The sequence below is a fragment of the Salmo salar genome, chromosome ssa12 (assembly GCF_905237065.1).
Source record: "Salmo salar chromosome ssa12, Ssal_v3.1, whole genome shotgun sequence".
In the NCBI taxonomy this organism is placed as follows: domain Eukaryota; kingdom Metazoa; phylum Chordata; class Actinopteri; order Salmoniformes; family Salmonidae; genus Salmo; species Salmo salar.
The window spans coordinates 86,220,841-86,241,012 of record NC_059453.1 but is presented as its reverse complement, the minus strand read 5'-3'; the positions used below and the strand labels follow the sequence as shown (position 1 = coordinate 86,241,012).

The 20,172-nt window shown below is 41.8% G+C and overlaps 1 protein-coding gene across 1 annotated transcript in view; it reads left to right on the top strand.

Annotated features, from left to right (window-relative positions):
- LOC106566049 (potassium voltage-gated channel subfamily D member 3) overlaps nt 1–8,697 on the top strand; it is a 175,371-nt gene extending 166,674 nt beyond the window's left edge. The window contains exons 5-7 of the mRNA XM_014133856.2: nt 2,902–2,994; nt 4,157–4,410; nt 5,880–8,697. Coding sequence (XP_013989331.1) covers nt 2,902–2,994; nt 4,157–4,410; nt 5,880–6,108 — 576 coding nt within the window. The 3' untranslated portion in view covers nt 6,109–8,697. The remainder of the gene's footprint in view (nt 1–2,901; nt 2,995–4,156; nt 4,411–5,879) is intronic.
- The last annotated feature ends 11,475 nt before the right edge of the window (nt 8,698–20,172 follow it).

The following is a 20,172-nucleotide window of genomic DNA, read 5'->3' as shown; positions in this document are numbered from 1 at the left end:
ATGTTATGGGATGAATTTAAATATGGTAGTATTCATGTTGTGGGAGAAATTAAATGATAGGGATGCGTCACAGCAGGGATTTATGGACAAATGTCCCATATCTCTTCACTTCTTTGCCATTTAGGGATCGGTGGATGGATTACCATAATAAATGGCATAGACTGACATAACTGGCATTCTCTCAGCAACACTCTGGTTAACTGTAGCATGGCCTGAAATCCCTCTATGTCTACTGGGCTCCCGAGTGGCGCAGCCTCTGCATCTCTGCATCTCAGTGCAAGAGGTGTCACTGCAGTTGCTGGTTCAAGTCCAGGCTGTGTCACATTTGGCTGTGATTGGGAGTCCCATAGGGTGGTACATGTTTGGCTGGGGCAGGCTGTCATTGTAAATAAGAATGTGTTCTTAACTGACTTGCCTGGTTAAATAAATAAATACTGTGTAATAGACTTGGAGCACAAAGTCCATGTGAGTTTAGGAAGAGCAAAAAGTATGATAGAAAGCTAAAGAGGTGTTATTTAGTTACCGTAATTTCCGGACTATTGAGTGCACCTGAATATAAGCCGCACCCACAGAATTTTTAAAAAAGTATTATTTTGAACTTAAATAAGCTGCAGGTGCCTACCGGTACATTGAAACAAATGAACTTTACACAGGCTTTAACGAAACACGGCTTGTAACAAAAATAAATAGGCTTTAACGAAACACGGCTTGTAACAAAAATAAATAGGCTTTAACGAAACACGGCTTGTAACAAAAAAATAATAATTAGCAGTAAGCTTTAGTTGTCTTTTTGCACTGAGTCGATTCCTCACGCTGCTGTTTCCAACGTCTTATCATCGACTCATTAAGACCAAGCTCCCGTGCAGCAGCTCTATTTCCTTTTCCAATAGCCAGATCAATCGCCTTCAACTTGAAAGCTGCATCATATGCATTTCTCTGTGTCTTTGCCATGATGAGGGTGACAAAATGACTACCGTAATCAGAATGATGGGAAGGTTGAGAGCGCTCGATTTAATCTAAACAGTAAACAAAAAAGTTGTTTGACCTTAACCCGTTCGGCAATTTCATTGGTCTAATGAAAGCTTCATGCCGCCAAAAAACTGAGCACGTCACAGAATGTGTTTTTTTGGAGAAAAAAAATTTGAAAGCGGGAAAAATCCATATATTAGCCGCGAAATTGTTTAAGACGCGAGGTTCAAAGCGTGGGAAAAAAGTTGCGGCTTATAGTCCGTAAATTACGGTAGTTGATTTACCGTGGCTGTGATATGGCTGCCAGCACTCTGGCACTTTGAATTACTGTCATGTCACCGCAGTCAGTCAGGGCTGTGTGGGCCCACATACTGTAGCTGGAAGAAGAACAGGCTAACTCTGTCCTCTACACAGTTGGGAAGATTGTCTCCCCTTGTGGCTTTTCTCAGTCAGATGACAAGCTTTGTTTGGTTTTATCTTCTTGGTAATTTGTTTGCTAGTACCCCACACATCAACAAGCAAAAGTAACTCACAGGAGATAGGCTATACTTCCAGATGAATTTATCCAACTGAAAAACCTTCATAGAGTAATCCTTCAAAGAAACGCTGTGTTAACTGTCCACTGAACTGACTGTGTGTGAAATTTGAATGAGAGTAAATGGAACAGATCTCTGTTGATCGAGACAAAAGTATTTCCATCTATTGTGCAATGTTGTGCCTAGCACCATTTGTTGCAGACAGGAGGTATGTCTGCATATTCTTTTTAAAATGTGTTTTACCATAATTGTTGTTGAAACAGTTGTTTTTGTTGAAATTATTGTTGAAACAATCTTTAACTGCTAGGTCAAGTTATGTTTCATGGAATTTGTAGAGAATGGGGTGCCTCCCGAGTGGCGCATCACTACAGACCCGGGTTCGATCCCAGGCTGTGTCACAACCAGCCGTGACCGGGAGTCCCATAGGGCAACGCACAATTGGCTCAGCGTCGTCCGGGTTAGAGGAGGGTTTGGCCGGGAGTGCTTTACTTGGCTCATCGCGCTCTAGCGACTCCTTGTGGCGGGCCGGCGCCTGCAGGCTGACTTGGTCATCAGTTGAACAGTGTTTCCTCCAGGTTAAGTGGGCAGGTGTTAAGAAGCGCGGTTTGGTGGGTCATGTTTCAGAGGACGCATGACTCGACCTTTGCCTCTCCCGAGCCCGTTGGGGAGTTGCAGCAATGAGACAAGGTCGCAATTGGATATCACGAAATTGGGGAGAAAAAGGGGGTAAAATACAAACCAAAAAATATTGTGAAGAAAATTAAAAGTAAAGCCATTTCTGTCTTCATTTTTTTCTGTCGCTGTCTCGTCTCCCCTCTTCAATTCTATGAAGCAACAACCTTACAAGCAAAACAATATCCATGAGGTATTTAATCAGCCATCACATGAGGTTACAATGAAAACCTACACATGCAACATCCTCAATCCACTTGAATTCTGTCAGCAAAGACTAATCCTAAACCGACCTGTCATAGATATTGATAATGAAACAAAATGCCTTGAGCTCAATTGGCTAATCCACACACTTGTACCATTGTACAGATGTAGGATCTTAATTAGATCACTCTTTTGTTGTTGATAATTTTCCTGCAGACCAGGAAATGCAAACTTGTAGTGTATTTGAGGTTTAAAAAGGCTTCTAAGTTTTGCTATTTCCATGTTGAAATTTTAGATTTGATTTGCTCAAACGAAAAATGTATCAATCCCTAAAAAGGAATATGTTCATTATATTCCACATAATAATTTGTTTCCTTTTGCTGCAGGATTATTTTCCCGCTGGAGCAGTTTGACTCAAATTAAGATCCTACATCTGTATGCCATGTATGTGACTGTTAAAAATGTTTGTATTGTATGTGTTTCTATGTGTTTTTGTGTGTTTCTGTGTGTCTCCACTAAGGGCTCAGAGGAGGAGGAACTGCTGCTCAGCAAGAGCATGTCATTATTAGAGAGTCAACACCACCATCTATTGCACTGTCTGGAGAAGACCACTGTGAGTCTCTAGTCTAACCATACTCTATGACTAGAAAACCATACTCCAACCATACTCTAACATACTCTATGACTAGAAAACCATACTCCAACCATACTCTAACATACTCTATGACTACAAAATCGTAATATAACCATACTCTAACATACTGTATGACTAGAAAACCATACTCTAACATAGTCTATGCCTAGAAAACCATACTCTAACATACTCTATGATTATAAAAAAAACATACTCTATGACTTGAAAACCATACTCTAACATACTCTATGCCTAGAAAACCAAACTCTAACATACTCTATGATTATAAAAAAAAACATACTCTATGACTTGAAAACCATACTCTAACATACTCTATGCCTAGAAAACCATACTCTAACATACTCTATGATTATAAAAAAAAACATACTCTATGACTTGAAAACCATACTCTAACATACTCTATGCCTAGAAAACCATACTCTAACACACTCTATGCCTAGACAACCATACTCTAACATACTCTATGATTATTAAAAAAACATACTCTATAACTAGAAAACCATACTCTAACATACTCAATGACTAGAAAACCATACTCTAACCCAGGGCTCTCCAATCCTGTTCCTGGAGAGCTACAGTCCTGTAGTTTATTTTGCTCCAACTCTGATCTAGTTAAAACTGGGGTTAGCTTTCCGGGAACAGGGTTGGAGAGCCCTGCGTCTCAATGACTAGAAAACCATATTCTAGCCATACTCAATGACTAAAAAAACATACTCTAATTATACTCTGTCTATGGCTAGACTTGTCAGGATTCCTCTGTAAAAAAAACTTTCGTGATAACTATAGTCTTATCCGTTATTCAAATAAAGGAAACATGTTATCCAACGTTGTTATTGAGAGGAGTTGACATGCCCCACATCCTTTGAGATCTTGTTTTATTATACAGTGATAACAACTATTCAGTCACTATATAAAAAAAATTATAACAACTATTCTATCACTATTGAACCTTATAACAACTATTCTGTCACTATATAACCTAATAACAACTATTCTGTCACTATATAAACCTTATAACAACTATTCTGTCACTATATAAACCTAATATATTCACTTCTATAGGGTGAATAAAAAATCAAGTGAGCAGCAGCTGTCTTTTAATGCCCCTCCTCCTCTGCAGGCCCATGAGTTTATGGATGAGCAGCTGTATGAACAGAATTGTCTGGAGACCACGGTCCAGAGCTACACCTCCCGTAGCCCCTCCCTCTCCAGCCAAGACAGGCCTATAGGCACCTGCTGTACCCGCCGGGTGAAGAGGAGCTCCCCCCTGCCCAACTCCAGCATGCCCCTCCAGCCCAGCCATCAGCATGGGCCGCTACAGGAGCTCAGCGACCTCCACATCCAGTGTGGGGACAAGCTGCCCCGCATCACCAGGTTAGAGACTGCAGGCAGCCAGGCACCGGGAGACAGGTTGAATACGCTCTTGGAATCTTTTTAGAGTTATCCAAAGCGTTTGACACGGTTGATCATGGAAATATTACTTTAGAAATTGCATTATTACGGTTTTCATATTATATATATAGTTATGTTTATTATAGAGGACAATTTGTTTAGGCAAATGGCTGTGCATCTACCATGGCCAAGATATTCTGCGGTGTGCCACAGGCAGTGGTAGATTTAGGTATAGGTGACATGGGCAGACACCCAGGGAGGCATCTTGCCTGGGGCGGCACGGGGCGCCTGTACCAAAAAAATTGGAATGGTGACATTTGCTCGATCGGTTTTCTATCGCTCATTTGCACATCACGTCAATGATATCATGTCACAGTGTAGGACGGTGGGTCAATTAACCTTGTCGGAGTGGGCCCCCTGATTCTAGTTTGTGAGATGGGGGGGCTGAAGGGGAGCCATACAAGCTAGAACCGCCACTGGCCACAGGTTTCGATAATTGGAGTGTTATTCCTAAGATATATCTATGACCTTGCTGCTGTGTCTCCTACCGTACTTCCCATTCTCTTTTCTGATGATACCAATTTGATTTTATCACACAACCATTTTTATTCACTAATTAATGAAACCAACTCAGGTATGGACACATTTTCTGAATGGTTCCAGATAAACAAATTATCTTTAAATGTTAAAAAAAGTCCTACTTTATTGTATTCACTACTATGAATAAGAAATAAAAAAATGTTTTAAAGGAATGAAATAGAACACATCCACTGGAGTTCTAAGTGATGAAAAATGATCATGGAAAGATCATATTCAATTTGTCAGTAGCTAAGTGATGAAATCTGTTGGTTTCATCAGAAAGATTAGTGGTTTGGTACATCAGGCTTGCTTCCTAACTTTATACTTTTGCTTAATTGACCCATCTCTCATTTACTGTAATATTTTATGGGCCAGTACATTTTTTTTTTGTACTTATTTGTGGTGTGGTTTTCATATAAGCCCTTTTGGGCTTCCAACCTCATCTGGACACCGTTTTTACCTGAACTGTTTTGTCTTTCACTTCTTTTCTTTGGTGTGAATAAATACAACCTAAACCCTATCCATTGCAGGTTGTATCCAATCCAAGTTGCCTCTCCTTAGGCATAGGTCTACAATCAACTTTAACTGGACTAAGCTGATCTTAAATCCTGGTGCAACTTCATCATACTCGGCACAGACATGCTTCATGCACACATGGAGTCCCCATAGAAAACACTAGATGGTGCTGTAGGGTTGTATCTAGCACTTTTGTTACAAGTTGTTGGGCCATTTGTAAAATTACAGTACTTTTACAGTATTATTCCACCCTCTCCCTCCGTCTGTCTGTCTGTCTGTCTTTCTCTGTTTATCTTTCTTACTCTCTCTTTCTCTCTCTCTTGCTCTCTATACTCTCTCTCTCTCTCCACTCTCAGTCGCTCTAGTCTCAACATGAAGACAGACGAGGAGGGTCTGTTCAACTGCAAGGGCGGTCAGATCACCACGGCGATCATCAGCATCCCCACGCCCCACTCTGCCACCCCGGACGGGGACGGTCTTCACGGACCCCCCCAGCGCAGACCCCCCCCTCCCCCCACCGGCCCAGAGGCCGCCAGTATTAACACCACAGCCAGCTCCAATGTCTTCAAAGTGTCCGCTCTGTGACTGTGTGACTGACCCACTCGACAGACTGACTGAGCAGGAGGAGAGGTGAAGAGAGGCTTTCACTAGAACTCTACCTTGAAGGACCCCTGTCGCCCGTTTCAAAGATAGAAAAATGGGAGAGAACTCCCCGTGTACCAAGGAGTATACAGCCTTTTAGGCAGCAAGGGGATAGGCTATACTGAGTGAAATGCTGCAAGGCAGCTGATGGTACAGTAGGCTACGATGTGCGCATTTTTGTAAAACGGGCCTGTATGTGTGCATTTTGGGATTATGACACGACAAAGGAAGTCACTGTGTCTTTGTGCACTTCGCACCTACATCTTATTGTTTTGATCTGCCTACAGCTAAACCCTGAATGTCTGAAAGATGAGGATGAAGACACCTATCAATGTTTTAACTTTAGGTTGTTACGTCTTCTTTATGTTTTGAGTTGTCTTATCTATTTTCTGTGTGTGTGTGTGTGTGTGTGTGTGTGTGTGTGTGTGTGTGTGTGTGTGTGTGTGTGTGTGTGTGTGTGTGTGTGTGTGTGTGTGTGTGTGTGTGTGTGTGTGTGAGAGAGATACTTTTATGAAATGTTCATATTTTAGTGGGTTATAACCTTACATTTCCATCTGTCCACAATGTCTTTAAAATCTAAACAACATAAATGCCTACTAGTACTCTGACAAATGTTCCATCAGACACGCTACAGTATTGCTGCTTTCCCAAATCTGTCTCTCTGTCTCTCTCTTTCTCTCCCTTGCTCTCACTCTCTCTCATTTTCAATGTAAGGGGCGTTATTGGCATGGGAAACATATGTTTGCATTGCCAAAGCAAGTGAAATGGATAAACAAAAGTGAAATAAACAATAAAAAGTGAACAGTAAATATTACACTCACACAAGTTCTCTCTCTGTCTCTCTCTCTGTCTCACTATCGCTCCCTCTATCGCTCTCTCTATATTTCTATCTCTCCCTCGCTCTTTCTCTCCTTTGCTCTCTCTCTCTGTCTCACTCTCTCTATCTCTCTCTTTTTCTCTTCCAAACTGTCTTCATTTTTAAGACTTTAGCAGTTTAGTTGTTATTGTTTCAGTTCAGTGGAAGACAGTATAATCACCATGGCAACAATGAATGTCTATGTCAATTCCCTACTATGACGTGAACAGGCTTCCTCTACATGTTACATTAACTGTTGTCCATTGGAGGTCCATGCTGTAGGTGCCTGGTGTTTCGGAATAGCTTGTGACTACTTGCCAAGATGTGCTACAGTAAAATTATAACAGATAAACAAGTATTTGTTTTTGTTTTTTTTGTGTAAATTATTATTTTACTCTGTAGGTTTTTGAATAATGAAAATGAAAATACCATGTTGCATTCAAGGTATCTCTATGTTTTTGTATTGACTTTGTGTACTCAGCCATGTGGTAGACAGAGGTAAGGACATACTGTTATAAAATCCCCACCTAATCCATTGTTGTGATTCAATGTGTAATGTGGATGTTAAAAATAGATGTTTTAACATGTTCACCATGTCACGTGAAAAGATGAGTAAAATTCATATCAATGGGTTACTACAAACACCTATCTATTGGAGGGTGGTTCTTAACAATCCTAATTTGTCTCCATGCTGGTTGAGGCCTTGTCACATTTACCACACCCTTTGAAGAACGCTGCTCACTCATCTGGCTAACAACTGGGTCCATGATGTGTAAAGTGTAGGAGTTTTTCCTGGCCATATGAGCTGACCAGGACTATGCTGACCAAGCTGACCAAGGGCTCTAATCAGTGTGTATCGCTGAAGTGTTAAAAGATTGCCCACTGTAAAAGTAATTTCCGATTGAGCCGACATGCAGTGTTTACCTTAAATGCAGTCTCCACGAACATTGCCTTTAATTGTCAATCGCGCTATAAAGCTGAACTTCCGCGATACGGATTGAATAGAGCCCAAGTTATAGTCTATGACTAGGGCATGGAGTTTTTCATTTGCCCTAGTTATGTGAATTCAACAGTAGACCTAGTACACATTCTGTGTACTGTTTCATGCTTAGCGAGGTCATCCGAGAATACAAAGGCTAACAGAAAACAGTGATGAAGTCTCATTTCTGTCTTGTGATGGAAAGATAATGGACACATTTATCCACCTGAGACGGAATGGAAAAGGTCGCTTGTCAAAAAGTCTTTGTGTTGTCGTTTGTTTCCTACTTTTCGCCTCCTTAGGTTTGGGTCTTTTTTAAATCAGGTTTTTCTGTCTGCTCCGTGCTCTCTGTTTTTCTGTCTGCTCTGTATTATCTGTTTTTCTGTCTGCTCTGTATTATCTGTTTTTCTGTCTGCTCTGTATTCTCTGTTTTTCTGTCTGCTCTGTATTCTCTGTTTTTCTGTCTGCTCTGTATTCTCTGTTTTTCTGTCTGCTCTGTATTATCTGTTTTTCTGTCTGCTCTGTATTCTCTGTTTTTCTGTCTGCTCTGTATTCTCTGTTTTTCTGTCTGCTCTGTATTCTCTGTTTTTCTGTCTGCTCCTTATTCTCTGTCCGATGGTGTTTATCATGTGACTGTCTATGTGTCATAATGACTCTGAAGTAGTGTCAGATAAAGATATTTCATCTGCCACCCAAACCTGGCTTGTGAGCTTTTTATTTCGTGAACAGTTGTGGACATTTCCATGTCATTTTTCACACATGAAGTTGGTACAAAGAACTACAACACAGAAGTAATGGAGGTGTCTGAGACATTACTGCAGCTCATATCATGTGTTCTGTTCTTCAGGTGCTTAGCATCCTGCCTCATTAAAAGTGAATAGGTTCATTCCTCAAGCTGGCTGTTGTTACCCTGAGTGAAACCACATCTGGAGCAGATTGAGACATATGGCAGTTTGCAGGTAAACTAAAGGACAAAAACGTTCATTTTACTCACTTTTGCGATATGCACCCAGTCTTTAAATACAGATGTGGTAGCGTGCATCACATCATTTGTGATATGACAGGCTTATGATTTCTTGGTTGTCCCTCCCCCTTCTCTATTTAAATGTATACCATCGCATATGTCCAAAACTCAATGGCTGCATTAAAACAGGCAGCCCAATTCTGATCTTTTTTCCCACTAGTTGGTCTTTTGACCAATCATCAGATCTTTTTTTACATCAGATCTTTTTCGGAGCTGATCTGGTTGTTCAAAAGACCAATTAGTGAGAAAGAAAATCAGAATTGGGGCTGCCTGTCTAAACAGAGCCTACATGGCCAGATTGTGGTTAACTTGAAGGTGTGACCAGAGACAGAAGAGGAAGCGAGACATCCCACTCCCTAATTTTTTCTGATTCATATACAGTCAATGAACTAAGTAGACCAGATCCAGCTGCTATCGCATTGGTGTCAATGGTAGAGCCACCCCATAAGTAGAGTGGAATTGTGACCATTTCTTTCAATGGTAAATGGCCTGAGTAAGACATCTTCATTTATCAATCATCTTTGGTGGGACCACACAACTACTGAGCAGCTTGCTAAGTATATGAGAGAGAAAAGTGAAGAGGAGTTGGTGAGCACCACAAGTTCAGAGGTAATGATTAAAAGTTATTACTAGCAGAGGCATATAAGGTTATTTTACAAGTGCATTTCTTCTTGGTGGTTCAAATGATGAAATTCATGGTTGAAACGGTTACACTTTAGCGTCAATGTAAAATAGTGCAATGAGAATCATATAGCCCTCTGATATTACTGTAAGTTATTCCAATGACAGCCACAAGGGGTCAGGTTAGGCCTGTCTTCAACCATTGAGCCAGCGTTGCTACATTTTAGAAGGCAGCTTGTGGAGATCATATTAACTTCAAAACAAGGTAACATCCGATCAGTCCCTATCTTCTCCCTTAATCCCATCATGAGAGTTACAGGGACAGTCGACGATGATGAGGAGAAACTGTGCAAGACAATGATGGCGCATTGGGACAATTTTGCTCGCACTGGGTGAGCACTCACTCCAACATAAACAATAGTACATGGAATTGGGTGTGAAGCAGGTGGTTGACCAGAAACTGAAGACAAGATGCACTGCTCAGTACTTAACTCAATAACCACTATCTAAAAGTATGTTCTTTGCCTCTGCAATGGGACAATGAATGAAGGATGGAGAACAGTTGTTGTGTGGTCTGGCGCTGGACACGTTTCCTCAGACATCTTAGTCCTGGAGACTGCTGGGGGAAGTGGGAACATACAGGCGGGCAGCTGCAGGTCAGGGTCACGCATGTGTTCACATTCTTTACTAAAAGAAAGTAAGGTTGTCATATGTGACATGCATCCCATTACACTATGGCAGGAGGCAAGACACTCTGAATACCTTTACAACAGTAACAGAGCTTCTCGTTGCATCGGAATGAATGCAACATGCAACAAGAAGACCGACTGTACAACACTCTCAAATGTTGTTTTTTGCCATCATTGTAAGCCTGCCACACACACACTATACGATACATTTATTAAACAGAAGAATGAGTGTGAGTTTTTGTCACAACCCGGCTCATGGGAAGTGACAAAGAGCTTATAGGACCAGGGAATAAATAATAATATAATAATAATCAATAATTTTGCTCTTTATTTAACCATCTTACATATAAAACCTTATTTGTTCATTGAAAATGGTGAATAACTCACCACAGGTTAATGAGAAGGGTGTGCTTGAAAGGATGCACATAACTCTGCAATGTTGGGTTGTATTGGAGAGAGTCTCAGTCTTAAATCATTTTCCATAAGCATTCTGTGCCTGTATTTAGTTTTCATGCTAGTGAGGGCCGAGAATCCACTCTCACATAGCTACGTGGTTGCAAAGGGCATCAGTGTCTTAACAGCGCGATTTGACAAGGCAGAATACTCAGAGCGCAGCCCAATCTAGAAATCTGGCAGTGGCTTCTGATTAAATAAAATGTTCACAGAACCGCTTGTTGCAATTTTGATGAGGCTCTCTTGTTCAGATATCGATAAGTGGACTGGAGGCAGGGCGTGAAAGGGTTAATGCAGACAGAGAAGCGCTCCAACTTCTTAATCATAGCCTCAATTTTGTCCCGCACATTGAATATAGTTGCGGAGAGTTCTAGTAATTCTAGATTAAGATCATTCAGGCGAGTCACCCAGATAGGCCAGTCATGTGAGAAAGTCGTCATCATGCAAGTGGTCAGACAAGTGAAAATGATGGTCAGTAAAGAAAACTTTAAGCTGGTCTCTCAATTTAAAAAAACATGTCAATATTTTGCCCCTTGACAACCAGCACACTTTTTATGTGTATGTATGTTGTAAAAACGTTACATGGTCGCTGCCCAATTAATTGCATAGTGCAGAAAATACAGGAGAGTTCAGGAGCCTTGCTTTGACAAAGTTAACCATTTTCACTGTAGTGTACAAAACGTCTTTCAAGCTGTCAGGCATTCCTTTGGCAGCAAGAGCCTCTCGGTGGATGCTGCAGTGTACCCAAGTGGCGTCGGGAGCAACTGCTTGCACGCGCGTTACTGCTCCGCTATGTCTCCCTGTCATGGCTTTTGCGCCATCAGTACAGATACCAACATCAGCAGCAGCTACGTTTGGCTACATACGAACCATTAGTGGAATTCCCACGAGAGAGAAACGCTTAATGTGATTGGATGTTAATTATTTGACTAGGCTACCTGTATTTGACATTGTGTTATTTTGCGGAACACTAGATGGTTTAATTTTATTTTTGGCAGTGAAACGAGGCTACTCATATTAACAATGGTGATCTCTCTCTCTAGCATAATACCATATTAACAACAGTGATCTCTCTCTCTAGCATAATACCATATTAACAACAGTGATCTCTCTCTCTCTCTCTCCCTCTCTAGCATAATACCATATTAACAATGGTGATCTCTCTCTCTCTAGCATAATACCATATTAACAACAGTGATCTCTCTCTCTCTCTCTCTCTCTCTAGCATAATACCATATTAACAACGGTGATCTCTCTCTCTAGCATAACACCATATTAACAACAGTGATCTCTCTCTCTCTCTCCCTCTCTAGCATAATACCATATTAACAATGGTGATCTCTCTCTCTCTAGCATAATACCATATTAACAACAGTGATCTCTCTCTCTCTCTCTAGCATAATACCATATTAACAACGGTGATCTCTCTCTCTCTAGCATAATACCATATTAACAACGGTGATCTCTCTGTCTCTCTCTCTCTAGCATAATACCATATTAACAACAGTGATCTCTCTCTCTCTCTCTCTCTCTCTCTCTCTCTTCTCTCTCTCTAGCATAATACCATATTAACAACGGTGATCTCTCTCTCTCTCTCTCTCTAGCATAATACCATATTAACAATAGTGATCTCTCTCTCTCTCTCTCTCTCTAGCATAATACCATATTAACAACAGTGATCTCTCTCTCTCTAGCATAATACCATATTAACAACAGTGATCTCTCTCTCTCTCTCTCTCTCTCTAGCATAATACCATATTAACAACAGTGATCTCTCTCTCTAGCATAATACCATATTAACAACAGTGATCTCTCTCTCTCTCTCTCCTCTCTAGCATAATACCATATTAACAACGGTGATCTCTCTCTCTAGCATAATACCATATTAACAACAGTGATCTCTCTCTCTCTCTCTCTCTCTAGCATAATACCATATTAACAATAGTGATCTCTCTCTCTCTAGCATAATACCATATTAACAACAGTGATCTCTCTCTCTCTAGCATAATACCATATTAACAACGGTGATCTCTCTCTCTCTCTCTCTCTCTCTAGCATAATACCATATTAACAACAGTGATCTCTCTCTCTCTCTCTCTCTCTCTCTAGCATAATACCATATTAACAACAGTGATCTCTCTCTCTCTCTCTCTCTCTCTAGCATAATAGCATATTAACAACGGTGATCTCGCTCTCTCTAGCATAATACCATATTAACAACGGTGATCTCTCTGTCTCTAGCATAATACCATATTAACAATGGTGATCTCTCTCTCTCTAGCATAATACCATATTAACAACGGTGATCTCGCTCTCTCTCTCTCTCTCTAGCATAATACCATATTAACAACAATGATCTCTCTCTCTCTCGCTCTCTCTCTAGCATAATACCATATTAACAATGGTGATCTCTCTCTCTCTAGCATAATACCATATTAACAACAGTGATCTCTCTCTCTCTCTCTCTCTCTCTCTCTCTCTCTCTCTCTCTCTCTCTCTAGCATAATACCATATTAACAACAGTGATCTCTCTCTCTCTCTCTCTAGCATAATACCATATTAACAACAGTGATCTCTCTCTCTAGCATAATACCATATTAACAATAGTGATCTCTCTCTCTCTCTCTCTCTCTCTCTCTCTCTCTCTCACTCTAGCATAATACCATATTAACAATGGTGATCTCTCTCTCTAGCATAATACCATATTAACAATGGGGATCTCTCTATCTCTATCTCTCTCTCTCTCTCTCTCTCTCTCTCTCTAACATAATACCATATTAACAACGGTATTCTCTCTAGCATAACACCATAACAACAACTGTGATCTCTCTAAAATAACAACAACTGTGATCTCTCTAAAATAACAACAACTGTGATCTCTCTAGCATAACACCATAACAACAGCAGTGATCTCTCTAACATAATAATAATGGTGATTTCTCTTTATTATAATACCATAATGGTGTGAAATCAAGCTGGCTAATAAAAGGAAACAGCAGGTTGAAGGCAGAAGCCTCTCTCTCCCTAAAGTACACTTATGTTTTAGGAGACAGCGGGTTGAAAGCAGAAGCCCCTCTCTCCCTAATGTACACTGATGTTTTAGGAGACAGCGGTTTGAAGGCAGAAGCCTCTCTCCCCTAAAGTACACTGATGTTTTAGGAGACAGCGGCTTGAAGGCAGAAGCCTCTCTCCCTAAAGTACACTGATGTTTTAGGAGACAGCGGGTTGAAGGCAGAAGCCTCTCTCTCCCTAATGTACACTGATGTTTTAGGAGACAGCGGGTTGAAGGCAGAAGCCTCTCTCCCTAAAGTACACTGATGTTTTAGGAGACAGCGGGTTGAAGGCAGAAGCCTCTCTCTCCCTAAAGTACACTGATGTTTTAGGAGACAGCGGGTTGAAGGCAGAAGCCTCTCTCCCTAATGTACACTGATGTTTTAGGAGATAGCGGGTTGAAGGCAGAAGCCTCTCTCCCTAAAGTACACTGATGTTTTAGGAGACAGCGGGTTGAAGGCAGAAGCCTCTCTCCCTAAAGTACACTGATGTTTTAGGAGACAGCGGGTTGAAGGCAGAAGCCTCTCTCTCCCTAAAGTACACTGATGTTTTAGGAGACAGCGGGTTGAAGGCAGAAGCCTCTCTCTCCCTAAAGTACACTGATGTTTTAGGAGACAGCGGGTTGAAGGCAGAAGCCTCTCTCCCTAAAGTACACTGATGTTTTAGGAGACAGCGGGTTGAAAGCAGAAGCCTCTCTCTCCCTAAAGTACACTGATGTTTTAGGAGACAGCGGATTGAAGGCAGAAGCCTCTCTCTCCCTAAAGTACACTGATGTTTTAGGAGACAGCGGTTTGAAGGCAGAAGCCTCTCTCTCCCTAAAGTACACTGATGTTTTAGGAGATAGCGGGTTGAAGGCAGAAGCCTCTCTCTCCCTAAAGTACACTGATGTTTTAGGAGACAGCGGGTTGAAAGCAGAAGCCTCTCTCTCCCTAAAGTACACTGATGTTTTAGGAGACAGCGGTTTGAAGGCAGAAGCCTCTCTCTCCCTAAAGTACACTGATGTTTTAGGAGATAGCGGGTTGAAGGTAGAAGCCTCTCTCCCTAAAGTACACTGATGTTTTAGGAGACAGCGGGTTGAAAGCAGAAGCCTCTCTCTCCCTAAAGTACACTGATGTTTTAGGAGACAGCGGGTTGAAGGCAGAAGCCTCTCTCCCTAAAGTACACTGGTGTTTTAGGAGACAGCGGGTTGAAAGCAGAAGCCTCTCTCTCCCTAAAGTACACTGATGTTTTAGGAGACAGCGGGTTGAAAGCAGAAGCCTCTCTCTCCCTAAAGTACACTGATGTTTTAGGAGACAGCGGTTTGAAGGCAGAAGCCTCTCTCTCCCTAAAGTACACTGATGTTTTAGGAGACAGCGGTTTGAAGGCAGAAGCCTCTCTCTCCCTAAAGTACACTGATGTTTTAGGAGACAGGGGGTTGAAGGCAGAAGCCTCTCTCTCCCTAAAGTACACTGATGTTTTAGGAGACAGCGGGTTGAAAGCAGAAGCCTCTCTCTCCCTAAAGTACACTGATGTTTTAGGAGATAGCGGGTTGAAGGCAGAAGCCTCTCTCTCCCTAAAGTACACTGATGTTTTAGGAGACAGCGGGTTGAAAGCAGAAGCCTCTCTCTCCCTAAAGTACACTGATGTTTTAGGAGATAGCGGGTTGAAGGCAGAAGCCTCTCTCTCCCTGAAGTACACTGATGTTTTAGGAGACAGCGGGTTGAAGGCAGAAGCCTCTCTCCCTAATGTACACTGGTGTTTTAGGAGACAGTGGGTTGAAGGCAGAAGCCTCTCTCCCTAAAGTACACTGGTGTTTTAGGAGATAGTGGGTTGAAGGCAGAAGCCTCTCTCTCCCTAATGTACACTGATGTTTTAGATAATTATTTCATACATCCTGCCCATTTCCTTGCTTTTGGAGTTGGAGTCGGAGCGACTTCCTTCTCTCACATCCACCTGGGAAAGCCCAGCGAGGCAGATACGAAAACCAAGATGATAATAGTATTTAGATGGAATCAGGTCATACACCAGGAGCTCTGGAGCTCCCACTCCCAGTTCCATTTCTGAATTCTGGTCCAAGTTTCTCTGTCTGCAATACAAGAGGCATGTCACTTGTGCAAGAGCGGAAGACTTATGAATGGAGTGCAGGTCAGGTTCAACCCCTTCCTTCTTCCACTGAGTTAGTATTGTATCCGGGTCAGGTATCACACAACAAAGGACTGTCACTCAGGTGCTTCCTTGCTGTGAGGGTGACAATGTTCTGCCCTCCTGAGATAACCTATGCACTGCTCTTGTTAGCAGTCACTTCCCTCAACACTTCCTCTGAGTAAAACCATTTTGCAGATTTTTATAGTCTATGTCCGGGATGGGCAACTTTGATGGGGGTGGTGGCCACAAAAAAATGAGGGCAGCTGTGGCTCATGGGTCTGCTTCTCCACATGTGGAACTGATCATGTGAATTATGCTTGTCGCACCAATGTCATGCATAACACAACTCGCTTTCAACCAATCATCATCTGTGTGTCAAACGCCGGGGCCTTGCATTCCATTTCAATTACATTTAAATAATTTCAAATGAACAGGTGTCTTCACACCAGTGAAATTGCTACTGTAGTTCATTCAAATGTGTATTTTATCTAGTTTAAAACACTGTCAACATATAGACCTACTATATATTTTCAACTAAATGTAGATTGATTCATTTCAATACCACAAGGACATAACGCATAACCTGAACTCTATTGCAAATACATGCCTTTTTAATTACGGCTCTAACAACGTCAGCACTGTGCGATAGAGAAAATCGCAACCTCATTGGATGATCAACCGAAGCGCTTCTCATGAATGAGAAAATTATAGGTTGCACACTGTAAGCAAGGCATGGGATGACAAGTCAGAGATATCGACAGGCAGCCGTGCAAACCTAAAGAAAGCATGCTTTGGATTTAACAATACTTTTTGGAGTAGGCTTAAATATACAAAGAGTGACAGATTTTAGAGTTCATACCTGTGGAATCCACATGACAAGACGCGCGGATTCTCCAACAAGATCAGCGTCTTTGCAGCGTTCCATCGTCAGGACGATAGTCGTCTCTTTATCAAAGTTTTAAAAAATCTGTTCACAATTTAATGGCCTATACTACGTGAGTGACATTTGTTAGAGACATGCTTGAAAGAGCAAGCAAGTATTGTAGTTGAAAAAGCTTACATCTACAAAATTAAAACGACAGCTTCCCAAGTCAGAGCAAAAAAAATATGGATACTTGCTTAAGACGTCTGAAGCAGGAACTGGTATGTTGTCTTATTTGAGTTTTCTGCATGTTATAGTATACAATGTATGTTTTTTGGGGTTTTACTGTAAATACGGTTCTGATATACAATTTAAGTATATGCATTCAGATTTTGCATTCAGATTTTTGCAAGTTAAAATGCAACTGGGTCACAAAAGAGTAAACAGCAGCTAAAATATACATTATAATATTTCGTTATTGTTACACAGCTAACCCACTGGGCACAGACATTTCAACGTTTCGTTTTTTGGATGAATTGTCAACTAACGTGAAATCAACAACAAATGTCACTATGTCATTGGCTTTAGGTTCAAAGTTGTGTAAAAGAAAAGACTAACGTTGATGACTTTTTGCAAATCCAATCACTTTTCCACGTTGATTCAACGTCATCACATTTCATTATTTTGTTGAAATGACGTGGAAATAACGCTGTTTCAACCAGATTTTGCACGGTGGGGAGGTTGCATAATAAGGCACGGTGCAATTGACTCCGTTTATAAATGATTTACTCAAGCAAATCAAATAGCTCAGTGCGAACATCATATCATGTACCTTTTCCAGACCGTTGTGCATGCGTCTGGGCGCCATGAACGGGAAGAAATGGTACAGTATAATGAATGGTCAAGCTTCCTGCTGTCTTTTCTTTTCATATTCAACTGCTGCTTCTTTTAATTTTCTTATATTCATATTCCTAACCACTGAGGCATGTATAGGCTATACACTCTCTTCAAACTCCTTTTAAACTGTGAAGGATGTTCATTTAAACTTAACCCACATGGCCAGGGCAAGGCATGCAAGGTCTGCAACATTAAGCTTCTGTAGCTTCTGGGTTGTCTGCACTGAATTCGCTTGTGTTGCCCATGCCAATGTTGACACATGTCTGTCTGTGTCTGCCCATTCCTGGTTCCCCTGAACACCCATGGCACAGAGTTACACTGTACCATTATGCCAGTGAAGGGAAAAAGCAAGGGTGTGTATAAGGGCTACAGAATAGGGGCAGTAGATTAGCATGATGATCCAAGTCTACAGTCATCTTATTGTACATGTGGATGTTATGGCTCATGTTATGGACTGTTTTATCATCTGGGGTCTCTGTAATGTCAAGAAAATGACCAACATCTGCAACAGACCTTGACTTGACCCTGTGATCCACCCGCCATAGCTTGTAGGTAGTGCAGCACTATGTGTGGGAAAGTGTGGTGTCAAGCTGAACAGTGGACTTTGAAAGGGGACAAGGATCTGCCACGCTGATCCTCAACACTGGGGCCCCTCAGGGGTGTGTACTTAGTCCTCTCCTGTATTCCCTGTTCACCCATGACTGAGTGGCCAAACACGACTCCAACACCATCATTAAGTTTGCTGATGACACATCAGTGGTAGGCCTGATCACCGACAACGATGAGACGGCCTATAGAGAGGAGGTCAGAGAACTGGCAGTGTGGTGCCAGCACAACAACCTCTCCCTCAATGTGAGCAAGACAAAGGAGCTGATTGTGGACTACAGGAAAAGGCGGGCCGAACAGGCCCCCATTAACATCGACGGGGCTGTAGTGGAACGGGTCGAGAGTTTCAAGTTCCTTAGTGTCCACATCACCAACGAACTATCATGGTCCTAACATACCAATTCAGTCGTGAAGAGGGCACGACAAAACCTTTTCCCCCTCAGGAGACTGAAAAGATTTGGCATGGGTCCCCAGATCCTCAAAAGGTTCTACAGCTGTACCATCGAGAGCATCCTGACCGGTTGCATCACCGCCTGGTACGGCAACTGCTCGGCATCTGACCGTGAGGTGCTACAGAGGGTAGTGCGTACGGCCCAGTACATCACTGGGGCCAAGCTTCCTGCCATCCAGGACTCCAGTCACCCAAGTTATAGACTGTTTTCTCTGCTACCGCACAGAAAGCGGTACCGGAACGCCAAAGTCTAGGACCAAAAGGCTCCTCAACAGCTTCTACCCCCAAGCCGTTAGACTGCTGAACAATTCATAAAAATCGCCACCGGACAATTTACATTGACCCTCCCCCCTTTTGTACACTGCTGCTACTTGCTGTTTGTTTGTTACCTATGCATAGTCACTTCGCCCCCACCTACATGTACAGATTACCTCAACTAGCCTGTACCCCTGCACACTGACTCGGTACCGGTGCCCCCTGTATATAGCCTCGTTATTGTTATTCTTATTGTGTTACTTTTTATTATTAGTTTTTATTTTAGCGTACTTGGTAAATATTTTCTTCTTCTTGAACTGCACTGTTGGTTAAGTGCTTGTAAGTAAGAATTTCACAGTAAAGTCTACACTTGTTGTATTCGGCGCATGTGACAAATAAAGTTTGATTTAATTTGATACCTAGTCAATTGCACAACTGAATGCAATTAACCCAACCCCTCTGAATCAGAGAGGTGCAGGGGGATGCCTTAATCGACATCATCGGCACAGTTGTTGAGAGGGTTAACTGCCTTGCTCAAGGGCAGAACAGCAGATTTTTCCAACCTGCCAGCTCAGGGATTCGAACAAGGTTGCTGTCCCAACGCTCTAACCGCTAGGCTACCAGCCGCCCGTATATCTGGGACTATTTAAACCTGTGCTGACTGCTGGAAACATACCTGATAGATCTCCTAACCTTGACTCTTTACTTACATTTCCTTTCATATGGAAGTCCTGCATGGCAAAACAAATTCTTCACTTTATAACAATACAATGTTGCTAAGCGACGATGATTCATCATGAGTCACACAAAGACTCAGTCCATTTCGATGTTCCCCTGAGTATCTTCTAAATGGCAGTTGAACACTTGCATGGTGCTGTTATCTCTGAGACTAAAGGATATCACAGCTTTTGATATCGATACTAACACACATTTTTTATTTCATGGTTCTTCTATAGCTGTTATTCACTTCACAACATTTTAACTAAATGGCTGTCAATTTGGAATTCTATTCAAAGGAGGGTGTGAGTGAAGGTCATGGAACTTCTGAGAGAAAAACTCTGGTAATGCGGTTATGTCCTGAGGTGGTTAGCCAAGCTACTGTGCTCACAGTTTGTTTATTCTTTGTTACCTCGAGGGCG